The 27,910-nt window shown below is 36.2% G+C and overlaps 1 protein-coding gene across 6 annotated transcripts in view; it reads left to right on the forward strand.

Annotated features, from left to right (window-relative positions):
• The window catches only part of WDR19 (WD repeat domain 19), a 66,991-nt gene that overhangs the window by 25,032 nt on the left and 14,049 nt on the right, over window positions 1-27,910 (forward strand). For 3 of the 6 annotated variants that reach the window (XM_074322432.1, XM_074322424.1, XM_074322417.1), the window contains exons 14-30: window positions 29-151; window positions 1,584-1,733; window positions 5,557-5,704; window positions 5,813-6,032; window positions 9,240-9,399; window positions 9,594-9,704; window positions 11,275-11,384; window positions 14,435-14,492; window positions 18,076-18,216; window positions 18,297-18,379; window positions 18,844-18,927; window positions 20,073-20,219; window positions 20,577-20,701; window positions 22,739-22,851; window positions 24,311-24,379; window positions 24,893-24,970; window positions 26,297-26,393. In XM_074322432.1, the coding sequence (XP_074178533.1) occupies window positions 29-151; window positions 1,584-1,733; window positions 5,557-5,704; window positions 5,813-6,032; window positions 9,240-9,399; window positions 9,594-9,704; window positions 11,275-11,384; window positions 14,435-14,492; window positions 18,076-18,216; window positions 18,297-18,379; window positions 18,844-18,927; window positions 20,073-20,219; window positions 20,577-20,701; window positions 22,739-22,851; window positions 24,311-24,379; window positions 24,893-24,970; window positions 26,297-26,393 (2,017 nt within the window). The remainder of the gene's footprint in view (window positions 1-28; window positions 152-1,583; window positions 1,734-5,556; window positions 5,705-5,812; window positions 6,033-9,239; window positions 9,400-9,593; window positions 9,705-11,274; window positions 11,385-14,434; window positions 14,493-18,075; window positions 18,217-18,296; window positions 18,380-18,843; window positions 18,928-20,072; window positions 20,220-20,576; window positions 20,702-22,738; window positions 22,852-24,310; window positions 24,380-24,892; window positions 24,971-26,296; window positions 26,394-27,910) is intronic. The other 3 variants (XM_019741926.2, XM_074322431.1, XM_074322442.1) reach the window with 1 other exon arrangement.

Consider the following 27,910-nt stretch of genomic DNA (forward strand, 5'->3'; position numbering starts at 1 on the left):
CTATGAGCCACTCTTCTTTATGTTTTAGATAGAAAGTAAAATCTTGGATGCTCAAGAAGAACGTGAGACTCGACTTTTCCCAGCAGTGGATGATAAGTGCCGTATTTTATGTCATGCCTTAACTGGTGATTTCCTCATCTATGGTACAGATGTACGTATTGTCTTTTTTCATACAGAATAGAGGGCAAGTTCTAATTTGTACTTGGTAATATATATTTATTATGTATACATAAACATATACAAATATGCATTATATAAATATATGTATAATTATAATATAAACATACAAATATACACTTATGTGGAGCACATAGGTGGCTTGATTTGCCAGTTATTGAGTGCTTTTGTGATTATAAACAATTTTGAGGGCATAGCAAAAAAAAACAACAAACGAACTTTGGAGTCGAGAAAATCTGGGCTCAAATACTAGTTATTTAACTTGCTAGCTCCCATTTAACCTCTGCAAGGCCCATTTTTCTTTATCTAGATGCTTTAATGATTTAATTTGATGATGAACATAAGATACCTCTTTCACCTTTAGATCTCCAGTGCCTACATTTAGCAGGAATTTAATAGTAGTATTAACAGAATACTGAGAATCCCACTTCAGTATTTCAGTCTTTTGAACCACCAATACCTCTCTATATTACATTAGCCACATGGACATAAAGCATAGTTACAGTAATAGCATCTTATATTTATAAAAAGTTTTCAAAGATTTTTCAGAGCATATCATACCTGTTATCTTGTTCAGTCTCTAAAAGAATTTAGTGAGGTTGGTAGAAAACATGTTGTTTTCCCCATTAGAAAAACAATTATTCACTGTTTCAAAGGTTATATTTTCACACATTAAATTGTTTTCTAAAAAGAGCATTTAAACAAATATGCTTATTGCCATAAGAGAAACTTTATAATTTGAAGTTTGACCTAAATAGTCTTTGTGCTAATATACACCAGTAGGGTAGGTCTCATGTATCAGGTAAACATGAGTGACATGGTAAATAACAGTAAATACAATACATTTGTGTGACACATAACAGTTTATAAAGCCTGATCTCACTTATCTCAGTAACTCTGTAAAATAAGGAGGGAAGTTTTAGAGATGAGGACATTGAGCAAGATTTATTTTTTGAATGATTGTAAGTGGTGTTTTTAAATTTTGGTGTCTACTTGTTCAGTGCTAATATATAGAAATACAATTAATTGTATCAGGTGGTTTTTTTTGGTTTTATTTTGAACTTAATTTTAGAGTTTGTCTATTAACAGCACAAATATTTAAAATAAAATGATTTGAAAGTTACTCAAACACTTAGAGGTATTTCCTGCCAGTGGAAAATCTGAAACTCAATTAAGCTTTAATATCACTAAGAAAGCTAGAATTAATAGACTGTTGAATCACATGTACATTCTCATTTTACTTATTTTCTTGGGTCTCTACCTGGCATATATAATATTCTTAGACTCTTCCTGCATCAAAAATATGACTTTTGTTTTTCCTCTTCAAATTAGGAAGTATGTTGAACGCTGAAAATCAGTGTTTTCTTGACAACCTTTTATATTTCTATGTCTGCATTATTTTGTAGACTGGTGTCATTCAGTATTTCTACGTTGAAGATTGGCAGTTTGTTGATGATTATCGACATCCTGTCAGTGTGAAAAAGATTTTTCCTGACCCAAATGGGACCAGATTAGTTTTCATTGATGAAAAAAGTGATGGATTTGTCTACTGTCCCGTAAGTCTAGAAATGTTTTTAAATGCTTGTTTTTAAAAAATGCAACATATGAACAAAAGTATTTGTAAAATATATTTTATATATAAAATCATTTTGTCATAAACAGAGTCAAGGATTATAGTACTTTGTCATCATATTTGTGATTCCATGTTTGTGATCTATTTCATGACTAGTCACATCAAGAAAACTTTTCCATTCTGCAATTTTTCAGCCCCAGAGAGATTTTTTTAGGGAAGAAACAGTTACCGGTACCACTTTTAAACATATTGACTGTTCAGTATTACAATATATCCTCAGGTACCTGACTTTTCTCTCCAGATATGTAATAAGGTAGGCTGGGACTCTACCCTGTCCTTTCTGCCCACCTCAGTTGAGTTTCTTCTTCCCTTAAAGGTCCTAGACACAACGAACAGGTATTTTTGTATTAGATGATTCAATACAGATGGACCCATTCTTAGAGTCAGTTACTCTTATTTTTACACACCTTTAACTTTTTTGAAAATAGATTTAGGACCATTTTTTAAATTTATTTCAGTTAGTGACTTAGTATGTTCTTGAACACAGTTCACATAGCCTGCAGCTGCTCTTGACCTTAATAACACCTGTTCCAGGTGTCTGTGCTTCTCCTTGGAGAAGATACAATTCAGTGAAGACAGCTTTCCCCTCACTATTCACTTTCCTAGGTACTCAGATTTCCTTTCTTCTATTTCTCTCCTTCTCTCTCTCTTCCTTTCCTCCCTTTCTTACTTTCTCTTCCCGTCATTTTCTTTTCTTTTCTCTCTTTCTTTCTTTGACAAATATAACAGGTTTTTACAGGAGTGACTGGATTATTTATGCAAAATTCCTAATGTGCTAGTTCTTACTTAACCTATTTGTCTCCCAATCACAACACAAGTGAGGAAAATAACAAATATAAAGACAACCTTGAGTTCCCTCTACTTAAGGAAATTCAGTCTTGTACAGATTTCCTTTCTGTAACAGGGTATAATGCATTAGAGCTGCTTCGCTTCCCCTGTGTGGGTTCGCCACAGGTGGAAATGGCTGCTTAGACAGGATTCACAGAGGGTGGAAGGTACGTCAGGTATCTGACAGGAGTTAGTCAGAACTGGGGTCTGACTGCTGGAGAAAGGGCAAAGAGACCGGTCTGAATAAGTTGATGTGATTCTCTTTTTTCTTTTACAGTTTTCCTTTCCTTGATAATTTCTGTTAAAGAGGTTAATATGACCTCCCTCATGGGGTTGGGATGAGGTTTCAATGAGATGAGTTTTCCAGACATGCTGTCGTGCACAGGGTCGCTAGTTAGCGGGTATTAGTTAAAGCCCTGCCCTCTTTACCTCTTTACCACCCTTCAGCCCCTCAAGATCTAGAATTATCTCACTTGTTGCTGATCATCCCCATTCTCTTTTCCAGCTCTAACCTGCAACTTGATTAGGTGTTAAGAAGAAACGCCCTGGTAGAGCAAAATCTACACCAAAGAATGAGTCCAGGAGAGCACAGGCTCTCCCTAACCCACCATGTGGATGGGTGTTTGCTTTTATCCAAGTTGGGATCTCATTGGTAGGTTAGAATTTTAGGTGGCTGGGCAAGATATCAGTGTGGTACCCACAGGAATAAATTCCTCTTTTAAATAATACCCAGTTTTTTCCATGAGTAGGGACAGCTTGACAGAGAAGGTAAAGGACAGCTTGTGGTACAGAGTCTTCCCCGTGGCCTCAGACACAGGAGGAGGCTATGCTAAGGCCCTTGGGTCCTTGACCAGAGTGCTGTGCAATTTATTGATTCTAACACCCACCCTGTTATAGTGTGCTACTATTGCAGCTGAATTTTCCACTCAATTTCAGAACATTTGAGAGAAACATTATTCCTGTGATGTACATATATGAAAATATATAACTATTCAGACTGCAACCATTCATCTTTAAAATTCTTATATTTACTTGCAGTTTCCCTTCACATGTATGTTTATTCAACCCATTTTTCCCCTCACTGTGTAGATAGTAAGGAAGTGACTCATTTTGTACATTAAAATCGGGAGAGATGACATTTTTCTTACGCATGCTCTAATAAAACAACCTGTATACCCCATTACTCCTTATATGCCCGTAAAGGATGACTTGTGATGTATTCTAGAAAGTTCATGAACATGTTGTCCTGGAAAGAGGCAGTAGAGTGTAGTAGTTAAGTGCATGGACTTTAAAGACAGACAGACAGAACTGGATATAAGATTAGTAATAATAACAACCAATATTTCTGTGCTGAGTAATCTTTACATATATCAGGCATCTCTTTTAATCCTTACAGCAGCAGCAATAATAAATACTCATATTATTGCCATTTTATAGGTGAAGAAGCGAAGGCATGGAAAAGATAAGTACTTGTCCAAGGTCACACAGCCAGCAAATGGCATCAGTGGTATGAGCTCTCACTTTGATTGGATTCCCAGTTTCCCCGTCTATAAAATGAATACTTTGTAGGTTATTGTGTAAAAACTAAATGGATGATGCACATAAAGCTTTTAGTTCAGTGTCTGCCACACAATAAGCAGCCTTTTAAAGAAAATTCTACCACCAATCCACTGGCAATGATGTCATCGTTGCAAACTGAGTCAGTATAACATAGTGGTTAGAAGCATGGACTGTGGAGCCAGACTGTCTGGGTTCAAATCCTGGCTCTTCAACTTACTAGTTGTGTGACTTTGGGCAAACTTCTCTGTGGCTCAGTTTCTTCATCTGCAAATGGGCATAATAATAATTAATACCTGTCTTGTAGAGTGTGAGGTTAGAATTAAATGAGATTACATATATAAGTAATTAGTACAATACCTGGTAAGCTGCACTACCCAATAGGAATATAATTTGAATCACATATATCATTTTAAATGTTCTACTAGCCACATTTTCTAAGAAAGGTGAAAAAAAACAAGTGAAATTCATTTTAATATATTTAATTTTACCCAGTATTATCATTTCAGTATATGATCTATATAAAAAATTATTTGTGAGATCTTTTATACTCTTTCTTGACACTAAACTCCTTGAGACCCAGTGTGTAGTTTATACTTTTGCACATCTTACTTAATTCGGGCCACATTTCAATGCTCAGTAGCCACATGTGGATATTAGATAGTGGCTACTGTACTGGACAGCACAGTGCTATAGTATTAGTGCTTATTTGCAGAAATTTTGTATTTCATTATTTTTAGAGGTAGATAGATTAGGGAGAAAGTAGGTATTTCTCAGCTCTACATTCAAGATCTATATACGCCTATCTGCCCAAGTTCACATGAATGTGTGGATTTATTTTTTTAATAGCTTATACTACTGTAACAGTACATTTTATGTTTGTTAAAATGCACTGTAGAGAAGTTTTTGAAATAAAACATACCCAGTGGAATTTATTTAAATTTCAAATCATATATGAATTAAGTTATGTTTCTTCTTTAGCTGGAGTATTTTTATGTTCAGTATTACTGAAAATTTTCTAAACACAAGTGTTCATAGTTTGTGAATTTCTGTCATCTTGAGCAGCTTCAGCTTTTTTTTTTCCTTAACCTGAAGCTGTGTGTTCAGGCTTGTAGTTTTCCCTGCAAATTCACCAAATTCTACGTAAAACCTTTGATTTGCCATTTAACTACAGTTTTTTTCAAGCTAGACATAGTATAGAAAATGGGAAAAAAATCTTTCCTTCCTATTATGGTTAGAGCACTGTTGGGTTGAAAATAGGTTAGTAAGCTATGCCAACTAAGGCTACATACAGGCTCCCACGATGGCAAATGATGATTTATGTACAGACTTGGGGCAAATCTGTAAATCCTGTTTTGTAGGTTAATGGTACCACCTATGAGATTCCAGATTTTTCACCGACCATTAAAGGTGTTCTTTGGGAAAACTGGCCCATGGATAAAGGTGTATTTGTTGCTTATGATGATGACAAGGTATACACTTACGTCTTTCACAAGGGCACTATACAAGGTACTGAATTACTTTCTCGTACATTTGTTGATAAAGAAATGTCCATTGCAATGAAATTAAAACATTCTTTTCTGCTGTTTGTGCTGAGTATTAACTTTCAGCATTAAGATGTCTGTTTTATAGGATCCAAGGTCATTTTGGCTGGTGGCACCAAAATTCCCTTCTCTCATAAACCTTTGCTGTTGTATAATGGAGAGCTGACCTGCCAGACACAGAGTGGAAAAATAAACAACATCCACCTTGGCACTCACAGCTTCCTCCACAGTTTAAAAAATGTGGGGCCTAATGAACTGAGACAAATGCTGGCACAGACTTTAATGCTGAAAAGGTAGGGTTTTGAACACTTCTCATGGAGCTTATTTGCTGTTGTGATTTTAAAGGTCAACTTCCTATTAAAGTAGATGGAGATAACAGTATTTACCTTGTTTACTTCACAGGATTATTGTGAGGCTCAGATAAGATAATGGATGTGAGAATGTGTATAAATTCTGAAAGAAGTCATAATGTAAGAATATTGGTGTTTTAGTCCAAGAAAAGCCCCTCAGAACAAAAAGGTTTCTAATCACCCAACTAGCGCAGTTATTATGAAATTCTAATGAACCCACTTATTTCAACAGTATCTTAGTTTCATCATCATAAAGTTTGATTTGCCTTGATTGAGGTTTCCTCTTCCTGTTCTTTCTGTTATGTCTTAGGATCACTGAATTCCTTTGTGGTTAATTCCTCTGACCATCCCTTAAATGTTGCTGTTTCTCACAGAGGGTCCCGTGAGCTTCCTTCTTCTCTTCTCACTCTAATTATTCTCCTGAGTGAATCTCCTCTACTTACATGGCTTCAATACCATCTGTGAGGCTGACTCCAGAATGTGTGTCTTCAACTCCAACTTACACCAGTCATATGTTGGAGGTCCATGAGCTCCTCAAACGTGCCCTGTTTAAGACAACTTATCTTTCCTAGCTCCCTTTTCTTCCCATGTACTAATCATGCATGCACATGCCCTACCACACATACCATCTGCATGTGCACGCCACACATGCACACACATGCATGTGCACGCGCGCACACACACGCGCGCGCACACACACACACACACACACACCCTGGATTCTTTCCTACTCCCATGTTCCAAGTCTTAACTCTTAATGTCCTATAATGTAACCACTTCTGACTGCTCTCTCTACTGATAGCCTCATAACCACCTCATCTGCAAGTATTCTCCACACACATTTGGAAATGTGACTCTGATCCTGTCATTCCACTTCTGAAGATCTTTCAGTGACTTCCCATTGCCTTTAGGAAGAAATCTTTACTCTAAAGGGACCTCAGCCTTACATACTGGGCATTGATGATTTAATACCAGTCCCAGCTGTCCACACTCCTCCACTCCCTCTCTGTTCCACTGGCTGCTTGAATTCAGTATTTTTCATGATTGTCTGCCCTGGCACATGCTGCTCTCTCTTCCTGGAATGCCCTTCTCCTCTCTCTGTATGTAGTAATTCCTCATTCTTCACCGTGCAGTGGAGCCCTCCCCTCCTCCAGGAAGCCTTTCCTGAAGCCCCCTGCCTACTGACATTCTTGTGCTGCCTCAGAGCAAGGATACAGTTTATAAGTGGTTTAGAGAACTTCGGCTTTACTATGTGACTTTACCACTTTCCAATGCGTGACTTGTGACTTTAAGGCCTCGAATCCTCACTTTCCTCATCTCTAAAGGAGAATATATGAGGTGTGATCAAACAATATGGTGAATGTTTAAATAAAAAAAAATTATTACAGTAAAAGACACATTGCCATTAATCCCCCTCAAAACACCATCCCTTGCTTTGAACACACTTATCCTATCATTCTTGCCACTTTCTGAAGCAGTTCTGGAAGTCCTCTTTCGTGAGTATCTAGTTGTGCTGTCATGGCTGCCTCGATGTCCTGAATCATTATGACTTTGGCGAAGAGCCAGAAGTTGCACGGGTCCAGATCTGGTGAATAAGGTGGATGAGGACACACCGTAATGTTTTTATTTGACAGAAATTGCTGTATACCAGAAGCAATGTGTCACACAGAGTGTTGTCATGATGGAGGATGATTTACCACACACTTTAAAACCTTCTCTCAATCATAGCTCATGCCCTACTTACTGCATCGAACAAGTTGAAACTTGTCACACATTGTTACTAAGGTTCAACGCTCCGCTTCCCATATTGCAGATCCCTACCTTTCCATTGGATGACACTCGGCAACAGCATTCACCGTATTTTATGATCACAATGGAAAGGCTCTGTGTCACATATCACTGATGGTACGGCAATTTCTGTCAAAACATTACGGTGTATCCCCATCTACCTTATTCACTGGATCTGGTACTGTGCGACCTCTGGCTCTTCCCCAACGTCAAAATGACCATGAAAAGTCAATGTTTTGAATTGATTTAGGACATCGAGGCAGCCACGACAGCACAACTAGACACTCATGAAAGAGGACTTCCAGAACTGCTTCAGAAAGTGGCAAGAACAATGGGAGAAGTGTGTTTGAAGTGAGGGGAAGTATTTTGAGGGGGATCAATGGCAATGTGTCTTTTACTGTAATAATAACTTTTTAAAATTTAAACATTCACTGTATTTTTCAGTCACACCTCATATATAGTGGATAGGATTGTTAGGGTAATCCAGTGAGAAAATGTATACAGAGTACTTAACACAAAGATTCATATAAGCACTCGATTACTTCTGTCGTTACAGTCCTCTGTTTACTTATCTGTGTCTTCACTTTTGCCAGTGATGACGCCTGAAGGACAATGACTGTATTTGATCTTTGTACCTTGGTTCTAAGCACACACACTTCCTGGCACATAATAGATGCTCAGTAAATGTGTGTTGGTTGGAAAAATGCATTGGGACATGGATGGATAGGTGTAATATATTAACGAATGTAAAGGTTCCACGAAGTGTTTAATTGGCATTTATGACATGTTTTAAACCAGAGATCGGCAAATGGTACATGTTTTAGGCTTTAAGGGCCATTGGGTTGCTGTCACTGCTATTCAAGTTGGCTGTGGTAGCACAAGAATAGCTGAGACAGTCCATAATGAATGGGCTGCATTCGACTCAAACTTTATTTTCAGAAACAGGCAGCTAACTTTATTTGGCTATTGGGCCATAGTTTGCTGACCCCTGAATTAAGCTTCCAGATTTAGAGCAATAGAGTACTAATTTCATTAGACTTATGTGAGAACAAAAATATTTTTTACCTTGTGTGAAGTAAACCAAAGATAAAGAAAGGAGGAAAGAAGGAATAGAATGAGTTGTTAATGAGGGAGGGTGGTTACCCAGAGTAGATTTAGATTAATAAAAGAAATTCAAGAAAAAAAATCCATATAAAAAAAGGAAGAAAAGTTTATGTAGTTTTTCATAACTTGGAAATGATGGTTACAGATGAGAAATATTTTGTAAAATTTGGGGCATAGCATTAAATTATATATGATCTGAAAATTGCCTACTGGGGACAAGCAGAGCTCCCAGATTGAGCTTATATATTGAAATCCTAGGTTTTCTGATGCTTGGGAAATATGCAGGATCCTTAATGATCATGCTGCCTGGAATGAGTTGGCCAGAGCTTGTCTACGTCACATGGAAGTGGACTTTGCAATCCGTGTTTATCGTAAAATTGGAAATGTTGGCATGGTGATGTCCTTGGAAGGAATAAAGGTAAACAGCATCTTATAAGAATTAGGATTTCAGTGGTATTCAAACATTTTAAATTTCTCTGGTTAATCTTAATCTCTTATCAATTAACTCATAAACAAGTTAATTGATAGAACATTACCACTTCCTATTAGTAGGAAGTTTTAAAAAACTTAAAGCCTTGCATTTCTTCTCATTCAAACTGCTTTTGTTTGTAGGGAATAGAGGAGTACAATCTTCTGGCAGGACATCTTGCCATGTTTACTGAGGATTTCAGCCTGGCTGAGGACCTGTACCTTGCATCCAGCTGTCCTGTTGCTGCCCTGGAGGTATGGCAGCGAATAAGGAGGAGAAGAAGGACACGTAGGGGAGGACCTCGTCTCTTATACAGTTAAAATTTCTCGACACCATATGCCTTCCCCATCCTAGAATTTAGACTTCAGCTTTAAAAACCCCTGAGTACTCATTAACTTAACAAGTATTTTTAGTTCTGCATTCTGTGGAGCCGTCAAAGGCATGGTATTTATTCTAACGTTACCGAATAAAGTTTAAATGTGTCCAAAGAGAACCGATTTTATAACTTACAAAAAGATTAGATCTTTTGGAACTGTGCCTGATCAATAGTAAAGACACAAAAGTGGTAGCTGTTGTTATTAACATTATTCCACCTCAAACCAGCATTTCCACAGCTACATAGGGAGGTGGTTTTGAAAACATATTGGCTATTAATTTCACAACTTACCTTTTCGTATTGTTCTAAAGCAAATTTTCATTTTTAAATTTTAAGTGACATAACTTAATTTTGTTTTAAGAAAAAAGGTAGATAATTTTACAATATTATTTGAGGTAATTGGAGACACTGAAAAATTTTCAGAACTTGGATTGGTACGCACTGAAGTAGGAACATGGCTGCGATGAGTGACACAAAGACGTGGTCTTAGCTCTTCTGCATTTAGCTGTGGATACTTGTCATGTGCTACTAGATTTGGAAAGGAGGTGATGGCTTCACAGTGGAGTGGGGTGATCGCACCCTGTCGTTCCTTTAACCTCACCTTGAAGGCTGACAAGTTAGCTAGGTAAGGAAGTCAGAGGCAAAGCCTTACTGCCCAGCTCTACCACACACTACAAATGTGACTGTGTACAAAACTAGCCTCTTTTTGCCTCAGTTTCTGGATCTCTAAAATGGGCACAAGAATGGTTCATTGCAAAAGGCCTAGTTGTGAAAAGTAAATAAGCTAATGCCCTAGAACATTACCTGGCAGAAAATCGTGCTTGAAAAATGTTAGCTGTTACTTGTGTTTCACAAAATGTGAATAAATCGAGGAGTGAACTCTAAAAGATTCTTGATTAGTTTATATTTGGCAGTGTATATCAGACTCACATAAAAGACCTCAGGAGCCAGGGAGAAGGCAGTCACATTTTATTTATGGTTGCTATTATTCATGTTGTGATATAGCTCCAGATTTTCTCAGAAAATAACCTTAGTTCCTACAGTAGAAGACTTCTCAATTTTTTAAATTATCTCCCCTCTAAGAAGAAAAATTAAGTTTAATTGGTTAATTGAATTACTTCTAATCAATTTAAATTCAGTGTAATGTTTCCCTATTGAGAAAAAGCAAATGCTAAAGAATAAGATTTTGTTAGGTAGAATTGAGTTTTGGAGGGCCAAAAACCATTGTAATAGCAAAGATGTTTTTGTTCCCCAAGAACCAATTTTCACTCCCTTGTGGGCTCTGTCACCCCATTGGGAATGTACCTTATAGTAATGTATCATCTTTGCAAGGAGATTCATTTTTAAACATAAAATTTTTATAATCACTTTTATTAAAACTAGCACTAGATGGTGACGGTGCAAAAGAATTGACTCATTTGGAATTAAGGTCTTTCTCTTGCTAATAGATGAGAAGGGACTTACTGCATTGGGACAGTGCTTTACAACTGGCAAAACGTTTGGCCCCAGACCAGATACCATTTATATCGAAAGAATATGCTGTTCAGCTTGAAGTCATGTAAGTCCTTGTCTTTATATGATTCAATAAATATTTAATTACCGAATTAGTGATTACTGAATTAATTACTGAATAGCTGCAATTTTAAACTGCCATTTAATATAAGGCCCTCCATTGATTTAATAATTGCTTTTAAGGAGAAAAACGTATATTAATTATACATCCAAAACACGTTTTTTGTAACTCTGTCTTATCCATGCATTTACCCAGTTTCATTTTTAGCATCAAAACCTAAGTTTGGGTCTAAGCCTTTTCTACATTTAGAGTCTAAATATTGTTTTGAATCACATTTCCAACAACATAAGGATGACATACTGCTTTTCATAACCTATGCTCATGACCTTGACCTCTTTGAACACTTTGAACATTTGCAGTGTAATTTCAAGGCATAGTGAAAAATACCTGGTTTTGGTCTACAGCTTCTATTTGCTTACATTTGTAGTTTTTCTTTTTTAAATTGAATTGCATATGGGTAAAAATTTGACAGTTAATGTTGAAAATCAGACCAGAAGCTTTTCACAGGCCGATATTCAGTGCTTGAGTAATGATCCTTCATGATGCCTGAATAGGCTTCACAAATCTTCCCCACCTTTGGAAATGACATAATCTATTCTGAGAGATTTTTAATTTTCCAATGCCCTTAATTGCTAGACAGTCTTAATTATCAGTAGTCTTAATGGACAGACTATATATACATTTTTATTTCAGTGCTGCATAGAAGTATCCACTTCAGGATCCACTGTTAATTTATATTCAGCCATGGTTAATGATACTAATGAAATACCTGCAGAGACAATAAATTAATAATTTATTTGCAAATATAAGTTCGCATGTGTACGTGCAATGCCAACTACATCACACCTGGACAATTTCTTTTGACATTAATTATACATTCCAATTGCAAAAATAGTAAATGTGGAAAAATACTGTTCTTTGAACAAAGAAAATATGGTTTTAACATTTGATTTTAAAAATTTATAGTTCCATTTTATTTTCATATAGACTTTGGATTCATTGAGAATATTGACATACAGATTATAGTTGTAAAAATTATTCTATCAAAAAGTACTTCCATTTCTAACCAGGATACCTTATTTAAAATTTTGTCTATTTCAAATAAAACATTTTTGGAGACTATTTCTTCTTAGTTCACCTTGATTTAAATTTGTCACATTTCTGTCTCTTAAAACGTAAATCCGAATATTAAAAAAGGACAAATTGACATCTTAGTGCATAACACAAGGGACAAGGCCCCAGTACCCTGGCCCTCCATCTCTGTCCTGAGGGTGATTGGATCTCAGAGTACAAAACTCTGTGCTGAAGAGAAAGGGCTCAGTACATTGGGATATGACTCACCATATCCTATCATAGCACAAACAAACACTCCAGTAAGCTCTCGGACGATGTAGAAGACTTGGATTTTTCTCTTCTTTCAGGGGAATTGAAGTTTTTGTTGCAAATTCAAACTGTCTCATTAGTCGGATGAGCCAAGGCTAACTGAAAGCCTGTGCTTTGTTATTGATATTTTTTAACCCTTTCTGCTCAACACTTGACCACAAAACCACCAATCCCAAAACTTTCACTGCTATTTGTGGACATACACCCCGGCCCCCAACAATCAGGAAAGTTTCCCTTGTGATAATAGTAAGTAACTAAATATAGCTCATTATATGAAATATCCCAGCAGTCTCCAGCTACTGATTTTGTCACCTAAGGCCCTAGGCTTATGCTCATTTCCAACAGTCTGTTTCTTTGTGCATCCAAGACCTCGATAAGGTCAAAGCAGGACCAGTCTGTCAACTGTGGGAGGGCTTTTGCTCTTTAGGATTAGATAAATGAGCTAGATCCATATGAGAGTTCCAAAATGTTAATAATATAATAGTGAAGTGAGCCCAGGAAAACCTCAGGTTTCTGAAAGAGGACCTGTCATTCCTGTTGTCAGGAGACATCCCTAGCTGTGTTGTGATGTAATTGGATCCAACTATTAGACATTTCCGTTTAGGGAGATTGCTGACTGTGAAGCCCAGGGCTGTCCAAAACAAAGTTCTCAATCAACAGAACAGCTTGTCTTCTAAAAAATTCCTTGAACATCAGCAGATGAGGAAACTGAGTGAGGGAGGCTTAGAGGTTGAGTAACTTGCCTACGCTGATGAGGTAGAGCTCAGGCAGATCTCAAATAATGCCATTTTCAGAGTTCATTAATTTACTCTGGAGGAGATGGTTTCTCATAGGAACATGGATCTCCAAATGGATCTTAGGCAAATCACTGATCCATTCTGTCCCAAATAATAAAAATGAATTGAGATGATTTATATTTCTTCTGGATATGCAGACTGTGTTAGTATCAGTCGTGGGAATAGGCAGTATCATTGATGATATTCTGTATAATACTTTTTATCAGAGTAAGAACCAGTGCCCTCAAATACTGTTAGCCAGTGTTTTCCTCTGTTTCTACCCAGTTTCTCTCAATACATATTCTACTTACAAATTTTGGGTGTTTGGAAAAAAACATTGATTTTTATGGTCACACAGTTGTCATTTTGTGTCCCAAAGAAGATAACCAAAAATGAAGCTCCCCAAAATGCCTAACATACTGCAGTTACCCTGTTTCCCCGAAAATAAGACCTAGCCGGACAATCAGTTCTAATGCGTCTTTTGGAACAAAAATTAATATAAGACCCGGTTTTATTTTACTATAAGAATATAATACTGGGTCTTATTTTACTGTAAGACCAGGTCTAATATAATATGTAATATAATATAATATAATACCGGATCTTATATTAAGTTTTACCCCAAAGACTTCTTAGAGCTGATTGTCCGGCTAGGTCTTATTTTCAGGGAAACACAGTAGTACTTTACACTCTAGCGTAAACCAGCTTAAAAAGTATTTTTCAAGTAGCAAAATAATAAGAGACCGCTCATGAAAGAATGTTATCACATCTTTTGTGAGCTTAAGCAACTCAGTGACAAAGATTATCCTCTAAATCTTGTATATATAAATAAAGTACTTAAATATGTATTAAAATTCACTCTGATTTTTCTTTCAGGGGTGATTATGTAAACGCTTTGGCTCATTATGAGAAAGGAATAACAGGTGATAATAAGGTAACTGACTAAAGATGCATAATTATAGTTGGGTTTGTTGTTAGTTTCATTTAAAACATCATGACCTTATTTGCATTGTATTTATTCAATATTTAGCAGGTGAGCCTTTTTTCAGTTGATTAACAATTTTGCAGGACATAGTTAAATCATTTTAAAACACTTTAAACTCTTAAAAACTGAAGATGATACTATTTTTATCAGTCTGAAAAGAGATGTTTTCCATTGCATCCTAAACATGAGCTTTTTATTAGGGTTAGGAGTAAGATTTTTATCCCTTCCCATTTACAGGCTAACTATGATTTTCATAAGGCTATTCCTTTTATTCTTAAAAAGTTTCAGTAAGTACTTTGTAAGTGAACTTTCAGGCCGTTAAAGTTCCATGGTTAGATCTCTCATGATGAACCTGGTAAACATGAACTTTACTCACGACTCCAACCCAGAATTTTAGCTCAAGAAGTGAAATTTTGCAATAAAAATTGATGTTTTTAAGTTAGGTAATGTTTTGTAAAGATTGAAAAATCTTTTTATTTTGTTTTATATCTAGTATTTTAATTATAGAAGTGTTACAATTTCATTATAGTCAATTTAAAAAGTCACCAAAGAGAGAGTCCAACATTTTCTCTTCCATCCAAACCCCTTAATGGTTACCACTATTAATGATTTTATATATTTCCAACCAGAATCTCTTCTAAGCATACAAATGTGTATATAATATGGATTTTTACATATGAAATGAAATCATTTCAACAAAGATCAACTGAGAATCCATTCTGTGAAAAGCAGCATTTGCTTGCTTCGTGGTCTTTCTGAGTCAATACATATGAATCTGTTTCAATAGTAGAGCTTGTAAGATTCCATGGTTTGGATGTACAGTAGTCCTCTTATTACTGTAGCAATACGTTCCAAGACCCCCCAGGGGATTCCTGAAACCATGATTATACTGAACCCTATATATACTGTTATTTTCTATACATACACACCTATGATGAGTTTAATTTATAAATTAGGCACAGTAAGAGATGAACAACAATGACTAGTATAAAACAGAATTATTATGTATACTATAGTAAAAGTTACGTGAAAGGGGAAGGCATTAGACAGCATAAATTGGTAACTACAATATTGCCAAAGGGGATATGAAAGACAATTTGGGGAATATAATCAATAATGTTGTAAAGATTTTGTAGGGTGTCAGATGGGCACATGTCTTATTAGGGAGGACACTTCATGGACGATGTAGATGCCTGACCACTGCACTGTATACCTGAAGCTGAAGCTGAATAATATTGTATGTCAACTATAATTTTATATATATATATAGTCACAGGATATGGATTATAGCATAAGGAACAGAGTCAATGGAATTGTAATAGATTTATACGATGTCAGAGAGGTAATAGATTGGGGGAGGGGGATTATCAGTTTGTGAGGGATGAAATGTTTATTACATTGTTATGTACACCTGAAACTATATACATACATATATATATATATATATATATATATATATATATATATATATATATATGTCTTGATGTATCTAATGGCGATTTTTAGTGGTTTGGCTGAGATCTATCTCTATGGAGATCCTAGTGCCATATCACTCTTATTATTTTGAAACTGAGTTAATGTAAAATATAACAGTAAATATTTTTATGTCTCAGCAATTTTATTAACTAATTAACAAGAATGCAAGTATTTGATCATTCACCATCATTATGTCCATAAGAATGGGGAAATTTGTAGAATTGAAATTCTTACTGATGCTTTTGAAATTATAGTGATTGTGATAGAAAACCTTGAAAAAAAAAAAGTTATGTGAATGTGGTCTCTTTCTCAAAATACCTTATTGTACTGTACTAACCTTTTCACTTAAAGGAAGCACCTTACTGCTTCTCTTTGGCCTATCCGAATTGCTGGCATTACTACTCTTGAGTTTGGGGCCTTTATTTTACTTAATATTTAACACATGCACTGTGATATCGTGACAGTGGATCTGATAACTGAGACATTCACTAAGTGACTAAGAGTCAGGTAGCTCATACAGTTTGGATACGCTGGACAAAGGGATGATGCACATTCCCGGTGATGATGTGAGATTTCATCATGCTGCTCAGAATAGCCAGCAATTTGGAACTTACGAATTGTTTATTTCTGGAATTTTCCATTTCATATTTTCAGACCATGGTTGACCATGGAAAGTGAAACCATGGATAAGAGGGGATGACGTTACCATAAAATTTTCATCCACTCGCTTACTGAATTATAATTGTTTTTGTTTCTATTTCTATCAAAACACTGCAATGAATAGTCTACCCAGTACATGTATCTTTAGCTACCTAAAATAGTATTTCTGAAGGATGTATTCTTACAGGTGGGATTTCTAGGTCATAAGAGGTGTGCTTTTAATGTTTTATACTGCTAAATTGCTCTCCAAAAACACTGGTAGTAATTCATACAGCCATCATTCATGTATAAAAGTGTCCATTTCCACCATAATCTCAAAACACTGAATGTTATGATCAGCAAAAAAAGGTAAAAGGTATTTCATTTTATTTTATGTGTTTGATTATTAATGAAGTTGAGTTTTATTTATTGGGCAGTTGTATTTTTTTTTTTTTTATTAATTGCTGATCATATTCCTTGCTAGTTTTTCTCTTGGGTGTTTGATATTTTCTTTATCAATAGGCTACATCTATTTTAGTTCATTCTTTGTGTTATCAAATACAGTCACCGCTAGCCACATGTGGCTATTTAAGTTTAAAAATTAAATAAAATTTAAAATTCAGTTCCTGTGTCACATAGTCATATTTTAAGTGCGCAGTAGCCACTTGTGGCTTTTCGCTACCATGTAGGACAGGGCAGGTAACAGAACATTTCCATCATTGTAGAATGTTCTACTAGACATGCTGCTTTACATAAAATGTAATCAGCCGTTATACTTCACTAGTTCAGATTAGTTATTTGAAAAGTTTTTTAGTTATCTTTAATGAATTAAACAATTTTAAATAAAGTTTTTCTGTAATCATGCCCAGTAGAGAAATAGTCAATAAATGGTTTTTCTCTTAATATTATTTATAGCATTAATGCTATGTATCCAGTATATTTCTTTTTTAAAAAATATATTTTATTCGGGAATGGGAACAGGACTGTATTGGGGAACAGTGGTGTGTATGGTTGAGAGCGCACTGGCTCATGTGGGAATCGAACCCGTAGCCTTTGGCGTTAGGAGCATGAAACTCCAACTGCCTGAGCCACCGGGCCGGCCCCCTCCTGTATATTTCTTATATAAAATTTTATACCAAGAAGACATACAAAGATATGCAGCGTATTAGGACAAGGTAGTAAAAGTTTGGCCTTAAACACAAAACATCTAGACTCTGAAGAAAAAAATACAACTTTGCAACAGATGATTAAAAAAAACGACTCAACCTTATTTCAAAATCTTGGGATTTGCCTGAAAGGATTAATGAAAGTAAACCATATCCTTTGGGCTCCTTTTAGGTTGAAATTAATTGTGTGGCGAACATACAACATTTTAAGCTAGGGTCTGATTTGTGAATTATTTGCCTTCTAATCATAGGAACATGATGAAGTGTGTCTGGCTGGAGTGGCTCAGATGTCCATAAGAATGGGAGACATACGTCGAGGGGTTAACCAAGCCCTCAGGCATCCCAGCAGGGTCCTGAAAAGAGACTGCGGAGCCATATTGGAGAATATGAAGGTATGCTTTTCTATGCTTCAAAAGTCATGTGGTCTCATACATAATAAATTTAGTATTTTCATAATCTCATATCCTTTTAGCAATTTTCAGAAGCAGCCCAACTATATGAAAAAGGTCTCTACTATGACAAAGCAGCATCTGTCTATATCCGCTGTAAGAATTGGTAAGAATTTGCTGAAATCTCTTCTGCGCAGGTGTGGAAATGAGTGTGTGCCAGTGGTTTCCTCACTGTTTCCTTGCTGTTCTTCCTGCTTGTACATCCTGTTCTTCCTATTGGGGCCTTGCCTCCACCTCTTTTTCTTTTTTTTTCTTCTTAGATGAGTTCATATTAATAGCACATTCTGTTGGTTTGGTATGAGAAAATCCCTAATCAGATAAGTTACTAAGAAAAAAAAATAAAAGCCCCATTGCCCCAAAGAGTTAATGAACTAACCTTCATTTCAATGGGAGTGGGCTGGGGGGTGATGGGAGAGAAGGCAGTTAAATCTACTTTTACCTGTCGGAGTCCAAGTTTTTTAAAGATCATGATAACTTTTTTTTTGAATCCCAAGAACTAACATTTGATTGTAGGAAGCTAGTGTTGGTGTGAAGAGTGCTGATATTTTTCTCCTAAACCTACCTTTCTAGGGCAAAAGTTGGTGAGCTTCTGCCTCATGTTTCTTCTCCAAAGATTCACTTGCAGTATGCCAAAGCTAAAGAAGCAGATGGAAGGTTTGTACAGTTTCTCAAATTTACACAAACTTAAAGTAATGTTTTATAAATTAGCAATTGATATTTGCAACCTTCTGAAAAAGGCAAAGCAGAGAAAGACAGAAAACATCTTTACCCCTTGTCTGGCCTGAGGTACCAGAGTAGTAAATTTTCCCCATACTTTACATACCTCTTTCAACACTTTATGTATTCAAATAATAGACTACTATCTCTTTTTGAGGGTTAAATACTAGAAGTTGAAATTCTGATATGACATGAAAATGAAGTTAAGCAATGATCATTTTTATTGAGGATAACTGATGCAGAGGGGAAAAAAGTGAAGACATATAAATTCCACATCTGTGGCTGAACATTTTAAGGAAATACAATTATGCAGTTGTATTTCATATAAACATGAAAAATCTCTGCCTCACTAATAGTAATTAAACTAAAGCAACAGTCTATCCTTTTAACCTATCACATTGGGAAAATTTTATTTTAAACTAATAACCATAGTGTCACAATGCACTTGTTATATATACATAACTGATGGGGGTGTACATTTCTAAAGCCTTTAGAAAGTTATTTGGGAATATATATTAAGATATTTTGAAAGGTTAATGCCCTCCACTTTTAGAAAAGAACCTTAGGATATAGAGATGTACACTAAAAAAACCTTGTGGAAGTGGAAAGAGCTGGAGAGCTAGTGGACTGAAGAGAAGTTGAACGCCATCTAGAGGTCACTACACACAGATTTTTGTATATTACTGTTAAACTATATCTGTAATTGTGAAAAATTCTATATATGTTTTCTAAAATAAGCCTATATTACTATTATAACCTTCACATTAAAAAACCAGTAAAAATGTAAAAAATTATATTGATATGTTACAGATGAAAAAAATTCAATATTGGTATTTTACTGTTAGTTTGTCAACACCCTATTAACTAATTAACAAGAATGCAAGTATTTGATCATTCACCATCATTATGTCCATAAGAAGCATATTTTAGTGAGATGGTTGCTGGTATTCTTATGAAAAACAAGTTCAAGAAAAACAAGCACCCACCACCAATAAAAGAAAAAAAGTGTCCCAAACATTTATTGTTTTTCCCCCAAATGTGACAGTGTTAAGAGAGTTTCCTGAACTAAGTATTTCTTATAGATACAAAGAAGCCGTTGTGGCCTATGAGAATGCAAAACAATGGAACAGTGTCATCCGAATCTACCTGGATCACCTGAACAGTCCTGAAAAGGCTGTCAGTATTGTCAGGGAGACCCAGTCACTGGATGGAGCCAAAATGGTAGCCAGGTAACATGAGGCATTTGTATTTTTGGATTTCCAAAAACTAGCCTTAAAAGGAAGCCCCTGCTTCCATTTATCAAATAACTAAATACAAGTGGAATAAAGCTCCTGCTTCCATTTATCAAATAACTAAATACAAGTGGAATATTTATTTTCTATTTTTTAAATTAGGTCTGAGTGTTTAAATTCAAAGGCTATTGTCTGCGTATGAGACTGTTTTTTAAATATAAGCATATAATATAGAACTGCATTTTACAGAAAACATTTTTATTGTTAAATGTTTTCTCTTGGTTGAAAAAGATTTTGTTTTGTAAATGACAAACTTATTATACTTGTCAAGCTAATTTAAGTACTTTGTTTTAGGTTTTTTCTACAGTTAGGGGACTATGGATCTGCCATCCAGTTTCTTGTTATGTCCAAATGTAATAATGAAGCTTTCACACTGGCTCAGCAACACAACAAAATGGAAATCTATGCAGACATTATTGGTAAATATCACTGTTTTCCATAATTTCCCTTAAACATTTTTATCATAGAAACACTTCATCTCTTATGATCTAATGATCAGATTGGAATACCCACAAGCACACGCACCATTTATACATAGACACACACACACACATTATCTGTATGTTACTGGTTAGATTTGAAGAGCCCTACTATCACCTTAAAGGTGAGCTGGAATTATAAGACCATTTTCAAAAACTAAGGTTTTTTGGGTGACTTCCAAGAGAGGCCAGATTTCTCAGGTCCTGCTATTGATCAACCAGTGATGAGGCAAGTTTCCAAAATGAAGGTGATAGAAAATGCAGGCTGAGTTTTGAAAAAGTAAATGTTTTCATACATTTTAAAAATTGAGTTACAAATTAAGAATATGTGATTACTAAGAAGAGTGATAGACAAAAGATGTGGTTTTTAAAGATTTTGATAATCCAGAAGAGAATTTTATATTCTGAGAACACTTGCTTCTAAGTTTTCTTCCCATGTTTGTAATTATTCTTAGAAACTACTGAAATAATTTTTAGAGTTTCATCTTATGGGCCATACTTAACATGTGGTGGTGTTTTGTTTTTAAAAATTAAAAATATAATGTAAAATACACGTAACAGAAATTTACCATTTTAACCATTTTTCAGTGTACAGTTCTGTGGCATTAATTACATTTACACTGTTGTGCAACCATCACCACTATGCATCCCCAGAACTTTTTCATCTTCCTAAACTGAAACTCTGCATCCATTAAAAAGTAACTCCCCATTCCCCTCTTCCCCCAGCCCCTGGTAAGCACTGCTCTATTTTCTGTCTCTATACATTTGGCTATTCATGTTACCTCATATAAGTGAATCATAAAATATTTGTCTTTTCTTGTTATTTATTTATTTTTAATTCACAAAATGACCATAAGAGTTGATTATAAGACTCATGAGAATATTTTTGTCTTCAAGGGAAGAAACAGGTAAAAGCATCTTCTAATATCTTAAGAAGTCATTCAAATGAAGGAAGTCATTCAATCTTTATTGGAGCAAATAAAGAGCTATTGAAAAAAGGAAGTACAGATAAAAGCAACATTAGAATTATTACTGTTTAACTTGACAGATGACATTTCTGTTGTAACATTACAAATCACCATTGTAGTAAAGCATTTAAGTTTTTCAAATTTCATAAGGATGTGGTTTATCCCATATAATACACATATGCATGTGCCCATGCGCACACACATGCACACACACACACTCACACACACACACCCTCCCACCCTCTCCCACCCGAACCTCCCAAAACAACATATACACTTTTCTACCCTTCTCTTATAAAGTCCATATCTGCCTTTGGCTAGATGCATGGGGCTGTTGTTACACTTCAGTAATCTCCTGGGTCTCCATGGGTTAATGGGTTACATGGGTTAATGTAAACAGTGAATTGGAGCTCCAGCAGCTTTGGGGTCCTTCTTCCTCTGTCCTTAATATATTTAAGCCTCAAACCAAAAGAAAAACAGTAATTGTCTTTAAATAGCATCTGTTGTCCACTTGAATATTATCTTCCTTACTTTCTAACAAATACATATAGACTATTGTGTAAACCAGGCATTGTTGAGAAAGGGAGATAGATTACATTTGTATTATCGTTAACTTTGTTTTTGATTGTTCTGAAACTTGAGGCAAATCATAGTTGAGATCATGGTCATAGTTGTTCCTGTTCTTTTAGGAAATGAGGTTGAGACTCTCAAAGAATGATAAATGTTGCTAGGGTAATGTCAAACCAAAACCTAGATTCTCAGAGTCTCATAATTTCCTCTACTGATTCCTTTTTTGAGTGAAAAGATGAAACAAAGTTGATATGTGGGATAATTATGATTAATATGTTTTTTTAATGAAAACAGACACTGATAATAACATTGATACTTGCTGTTAAAAGTTTTTAGTCACCTATTTTTAGATCATCTGTTTTTAGATCTTAGTTTTAGGTTTGCAATAAAAGGTAAGCAAGTTTTCTCAGATATTTTACTCCGTGAACATCTTTTGTAGGTTCTGAAGACACTACTAATGAAGATTATCAAAGCATTGCCTTATATTTTGAAGGAGAGAAACAGCATTTTCAAGCTGGAAAATTCTTCTTGTTGTGTGGCCAGTATTCACGAGTTAGTATTTGCCAAGAAAACACAGATTGGACTCCACAGGAATGATTACAGAAAATAGTTTAAAAATATATTATGCTCCCAGGCACCTAGATTTGAATTCTCAGAGTTGACTTTAAAATCTTCTTCTGTCTTCCACACCCAATCACGTTCTTCCTTCATTATATCTCTCACATCTATTACTCTAGCTACTACCAACTTAATCCAAACCCGGGTCACCTCACTTTAGATTATTGCAATTGTTTCCTGTTTTCCTTGTTTTTAGTGTCTTTCCCTATAATGCGTACTTCATTTTTTCCCCCAAATGGTACTTACTTTCACTGTTAAAGAGCCCATAAAGCAGGGGTTACAGGGTTTAAGCAAGGGACATTAACAAATGAAGTTGTGGGGCTTGTGTGTGACAGGATAGGGACTACTGGATGGCACCTGTTTTGTCTGAAGGGAACAGCTGCTCCTCAACCTCCAGAAAACTGTTGCCATTTAGAAGTTGGAGCTCAATAATGCCAGATCATAATGATTTTTCACAAGGAACCGAAATCTGGGTCTCCCAGTTTTAGATTGTGGACACAGATATTTGTATAATACCTCGCTGGCCTAGGAAACGTGTCTGTGTGCGCATTGCCTTGAGGCCACCAATTTGCTGTTTATTCTCTCTTAGACATTAAGTCCAAACTCCTCCACAATTTTGCCAGCCAGCCTGAGCTGCCCTTCCGGCATCCAGCTTTTTCCCTTGAAGAGGCCTACACTCCCGCTGGTCTTTCCCATCCTTGTTCTCCATCTCCAGTCTTCTCTGCCATTCTCCCCACTTACCACAGACCTGTTCATCTACAAGTCCTTTCTCCTTTGTGAGATCTGTGGGATCATCCCAGTGTTTAATCAGCTCTTCTTCAGAACACCTGTAACCAACTGGCTATGTGCCCATTTGTCTCTTAAGCTTTTATAACCTTAAATTTCTTCCTATCTGTGGTGGTATGATGTTCAGGAGTTCCACAGTTATGATTTAAAATAATTGGTTCCTTATATTATCATCACATCACACAGATGTGATGAATTAGATTGTATATAATACAAAAAGAGGGGCCATATCACATCCTTCCTAGTATTCTCCATAGCATCTATCACAGTCTCATATACATAGTAGCAGGTTGTCAGGACATATTTGTTGAATGAGTAAATGCATGAAAATAATTAAATGTTCCTACTGAAAGAGGGCACATTTTCTGTTTTCATTTCATCAGAAATCAGAACTAGATTCTTCAGAGGGTTAGCTGGATCTTTCCATTTTGTAAACTACACTTGGCCTCTTAAGTATATATTTTAAGACTCAGCACTGTGCAAACCCCTGTTTGAGATGAAGATACTTTTCGCAAACTATAATTACTTTGTGTGTGTGAAAGCTTTGTTTTTCTCAATGTGAAAGCAGTCTGAAGATTATTTAATTACTATGCAATTCTCATTTCAGGCTCTTAAACACTTCCTGAAATGTTCAAGCTCAGAAGACAATGTAGCAATAGAAATGGCAATTGAAACTGTAAGTAAACTCTGTAATGAAACGTTTCAGAATACCGATATTTTTAAAAAAACTTTTAAAGAAATTTCCAAACATATTTAAAACTACACCAAACAAACTCTCATGTACCCATCATTTAGCTTCAACAGCTATCAACACATGGCCAGTCTTGTTTTAGCCATAACTCCCCAGCCTCTTTCAAAGCAAATCACAGATGTTCTCTAGGTGACATAGTCACTTACCTTAAGAAAGTTGTTATTAAAACATGTATGGAGTATATTCTCTCTGTGTGTAAAAAAAGTACAGTATTTTGATATAGCAACTTAACAAAGTTACATTTTCTAAGGATGGATTTTTATTAATGGTGACTCCAAATGAATGAGAAAGACCCTGCACTTATGTTGCAGGCACTTGACTATAGGTATTTTTACAGATTTTTAAATTCCATTTCCTTAGCAGATTATTTGTCCTCCCCATCTCTCCCCTTCTTAGGTTTAAGATTTGAATTTACTGTTTCTTTTTCTTCCTGAACAGGTTGGTCAGGCCAAAGATGAACTACTGACCAGTCAACTGATAGACCATCTTATGGGAGAGACTGATGGAATGCCTAAGGTACTAACCATGTTTTTGTCACTTGGATTTTTATTTAAGTATCCTAATTATTATTTTACTTTATTCTGCCCTGTTTTTACCTGTTGTAGCTTTTGCATCAGACTTACAAAATTTGTCAGAATTTGACCTAAGGATGTAGTCTTAGGCCATTTAGATAGACCCTGCATTTTAGAGGATATTGCGTACGTCCTTTCTTTGAAATGAGCATTTGCCACCTGTGAAATAACCACATCCCTCTAGGTAACAATCCTTACCACCCACAATTTTCCGCAAATGTTACAGTTTTATTTAGTCTAGGAACTATGAAAAATAATTATTAGAACTAAGAATTAGCACTAATTCCTAAAAGTTAGTGTACTTTGTTCATATTTCAAAAATTATGGGAATAAAAATCATATTTAGCATAAAACTCTCTAGATATAGAAAGTAGAACTAAGTCACTAAGAACTTATTTTCAGAATATGTGACTCCACTGGAATTCATGCAGAAAGCAGTCTTTTCTGAGTCCTGGTGGGGACACTCAAACGCCTTTGAGTCTGCCCCCAGATCGTTTTCTTCCCTTTTGCTTTGGTGTTCAAGGGGATCTATTTGTGAAGGAACTTAAATCACAGGTATGGAGAGAAGGCACTAGAATGTCACAGCTGGAAAGGATGGTAACAGTCCTGATCCCAAATCCATTTCCTCTTCCTTACAGATAAAGACCCTGAGACCCAGGGAGGCTAAGTTAACCTGCTAAAGGGTACAGGCCCTGAAACTGTCCCAAACCACCTCCCCTGACGTCCACTTATTGTAATAATCAGGAAACGGCACCAAGTATGTGAAATTGTGTGGAGTTAAAGACAATAGGAGTAGAAAATGGTCAAAGGCCAAATAAAATTTTATAGGCCAGAGAAATTTACATAGGGGTAAAAATTTTTGAGATTTTTGCTAAGTTGGGACATTGTATAAGAATACATTTCATTTTCAGAGACAGGGAATAAAGTTAGGAACACAGACTTTGAAGCCAGATCTGTGGTTCAAATCCTGGCTCTGGAGAGGGTCCTGTGTGCTTCAGTTTCTCATCAGTGAAATTAGTATGTAATCGTGTCTTCCTCTCAGGGACGGTATGAGGATTTAAATGGGTTCTAGTTCTCCAGTACTTAGATTACTACCTGGCATATATTAAACTCTAAATAAATATTCGATAAATATTCATTGAGTTTTTAAAAACAGTATCGACCCTGTTACTAGAAAGCAAATGTGATTCTAACCGAAATGCAAAATTTTAGGTGTATCTCCCCTTAGCTAATGAAGAAAATGATGTTTGTCTAATGGTTTGTATGTCAGGATGCCAAATACCTGTTCCGCTTGTACATGGCCCTGAAAAAATACCAAGAAGCCTCCCGGACTGCCATTATAATTGCAAGAGAAGAGCAATCTGCAGGTAGGTCCCTAATATTCATGTTTTTATTCCCAAACAAGTAGTAGAACCAAGCTCCCAAACCCTTCTCCACCCAGGGAAGAGTAGCTCATTTCTAATCTATGCTTGCTTTGAATCCAGAGGATTGGGGAGGGGGGACTGTTTCTAGGTTCCAGAGAAGTAAAATAATTCCCAGCACTGGGGGATATCCAGCTCCCGTCAGGCGCTATTTCCTCCGCTCCTTCAGGTGCCACAGTTACGATCTGGACCACGCCTTCTCTACAATGACTTCTCTAACCTCTCCAGCCCACAGCCTCCTGCACTCTATTGCTTTCTGTCCATCCTATGTATTTGACCTTAACAGTATAAAAGATGTTAGAAGATGGGAGATGATGTGGTATTATTATTGAGCTAGTTATTTATAATACGCAGGGACTCTTTATAGAATCTCCCAAATGGTTGTGTCCACTTCTGAGCTCTGTAACGATTTATTGGGTAAGTCCAAGAATTGGTCTGGTATCTTCACTAATTTTTGCCAGCTGATTTTTTAGGTGTTCATAAATATGGAACACATTTTTGGAAAATATGGAATAAATAATTATTCAGCTTACATTTAACACCTACTGTCTCTCAGGTACATGTTGGGAGCTCAGGACTCAGGGAACTGTGCCACAGTTCTGCCCTCAAAGATTCATGATTTGACAGGAGAGACAGAAAGTAAATTCAGAGTTGTTATACAGGGTGATGGTGCCAGAACAGAAACATTAAAAGGGCACCAGGAAAGGAGACCTACCTCATCCTGAGGGTTGGGGGGTGTGGAAAGTTGGAGGATGGAAATAAGAGAAGGCAACAAAAGCTTCAGCTGAGTTTTGAAAGATGAGACAGCAGGCGATGAGGGAGAAAGAGGAGTGGGGAGAGTAACAGCATGTGAGAACACACACTGAGGAGTGAGGGTCGCTGCAGCATTGACCGTGACTGAACAGGAGGGGAGGGCAGAGATAAGGTTGGAAAGGTAGGCAGAGGCAGATCCTGAAGGGCTTAAGTCCTATGTTCAGGAATTTGCACTTGAAGGTGATGAGGGTTTTATGCAGAGGTGTGACCTTGAAGTTTTGGGCATAAGGTGAGGCTTGAGGCTTTTACAAGAACACTGACAGCAGAATGGAGGCAGATGATGTTCAGAAGGAACACTGATTAGTGCACTGCTGCAGAGAGAGGACAGGAAGCATTGACAGGGGCCTGGGAAGAGAGGCTGAATTTTGGAGACTTAGAAGGTAGACTCAGAACTTGATGACTGATTGGACTTTGGGGCCAGGTGGGTGCCCTGAGGAAGGGTGAGATGTCTAGGATGACACCACCATTTTCCTGAGGGACCAGCTGGATTTTAGTTCCGTCAGTCACAATAGGAAAAACTACCAAGTTACTTTGTGTAAGAAATTAAGATATTGCTAATAACATGATTAACAAAAGCTGTCTGTAAAATGAGGGTCCATAGAAATTCCTCAGAATTCATCCTTTGCAATAATGTCGTTTTACCACCTTTT

The sequence above is a fragment of the Rhinolophus sinicus genome, linkage group LG02, assembly GCF_036562045.2.
Source record: "Rhinolophus sinicus isolate RSC01 linkage group LG02, ASM3656204v1, whole genome shotgun sequence".
Classification (NCBI taxonomy): Eukaryota; Metazoa; Chordata; class Mammalia; order Chiroptera; family Rhinolophidae; genus Rhinolophus; species Rhinolophus sinicus.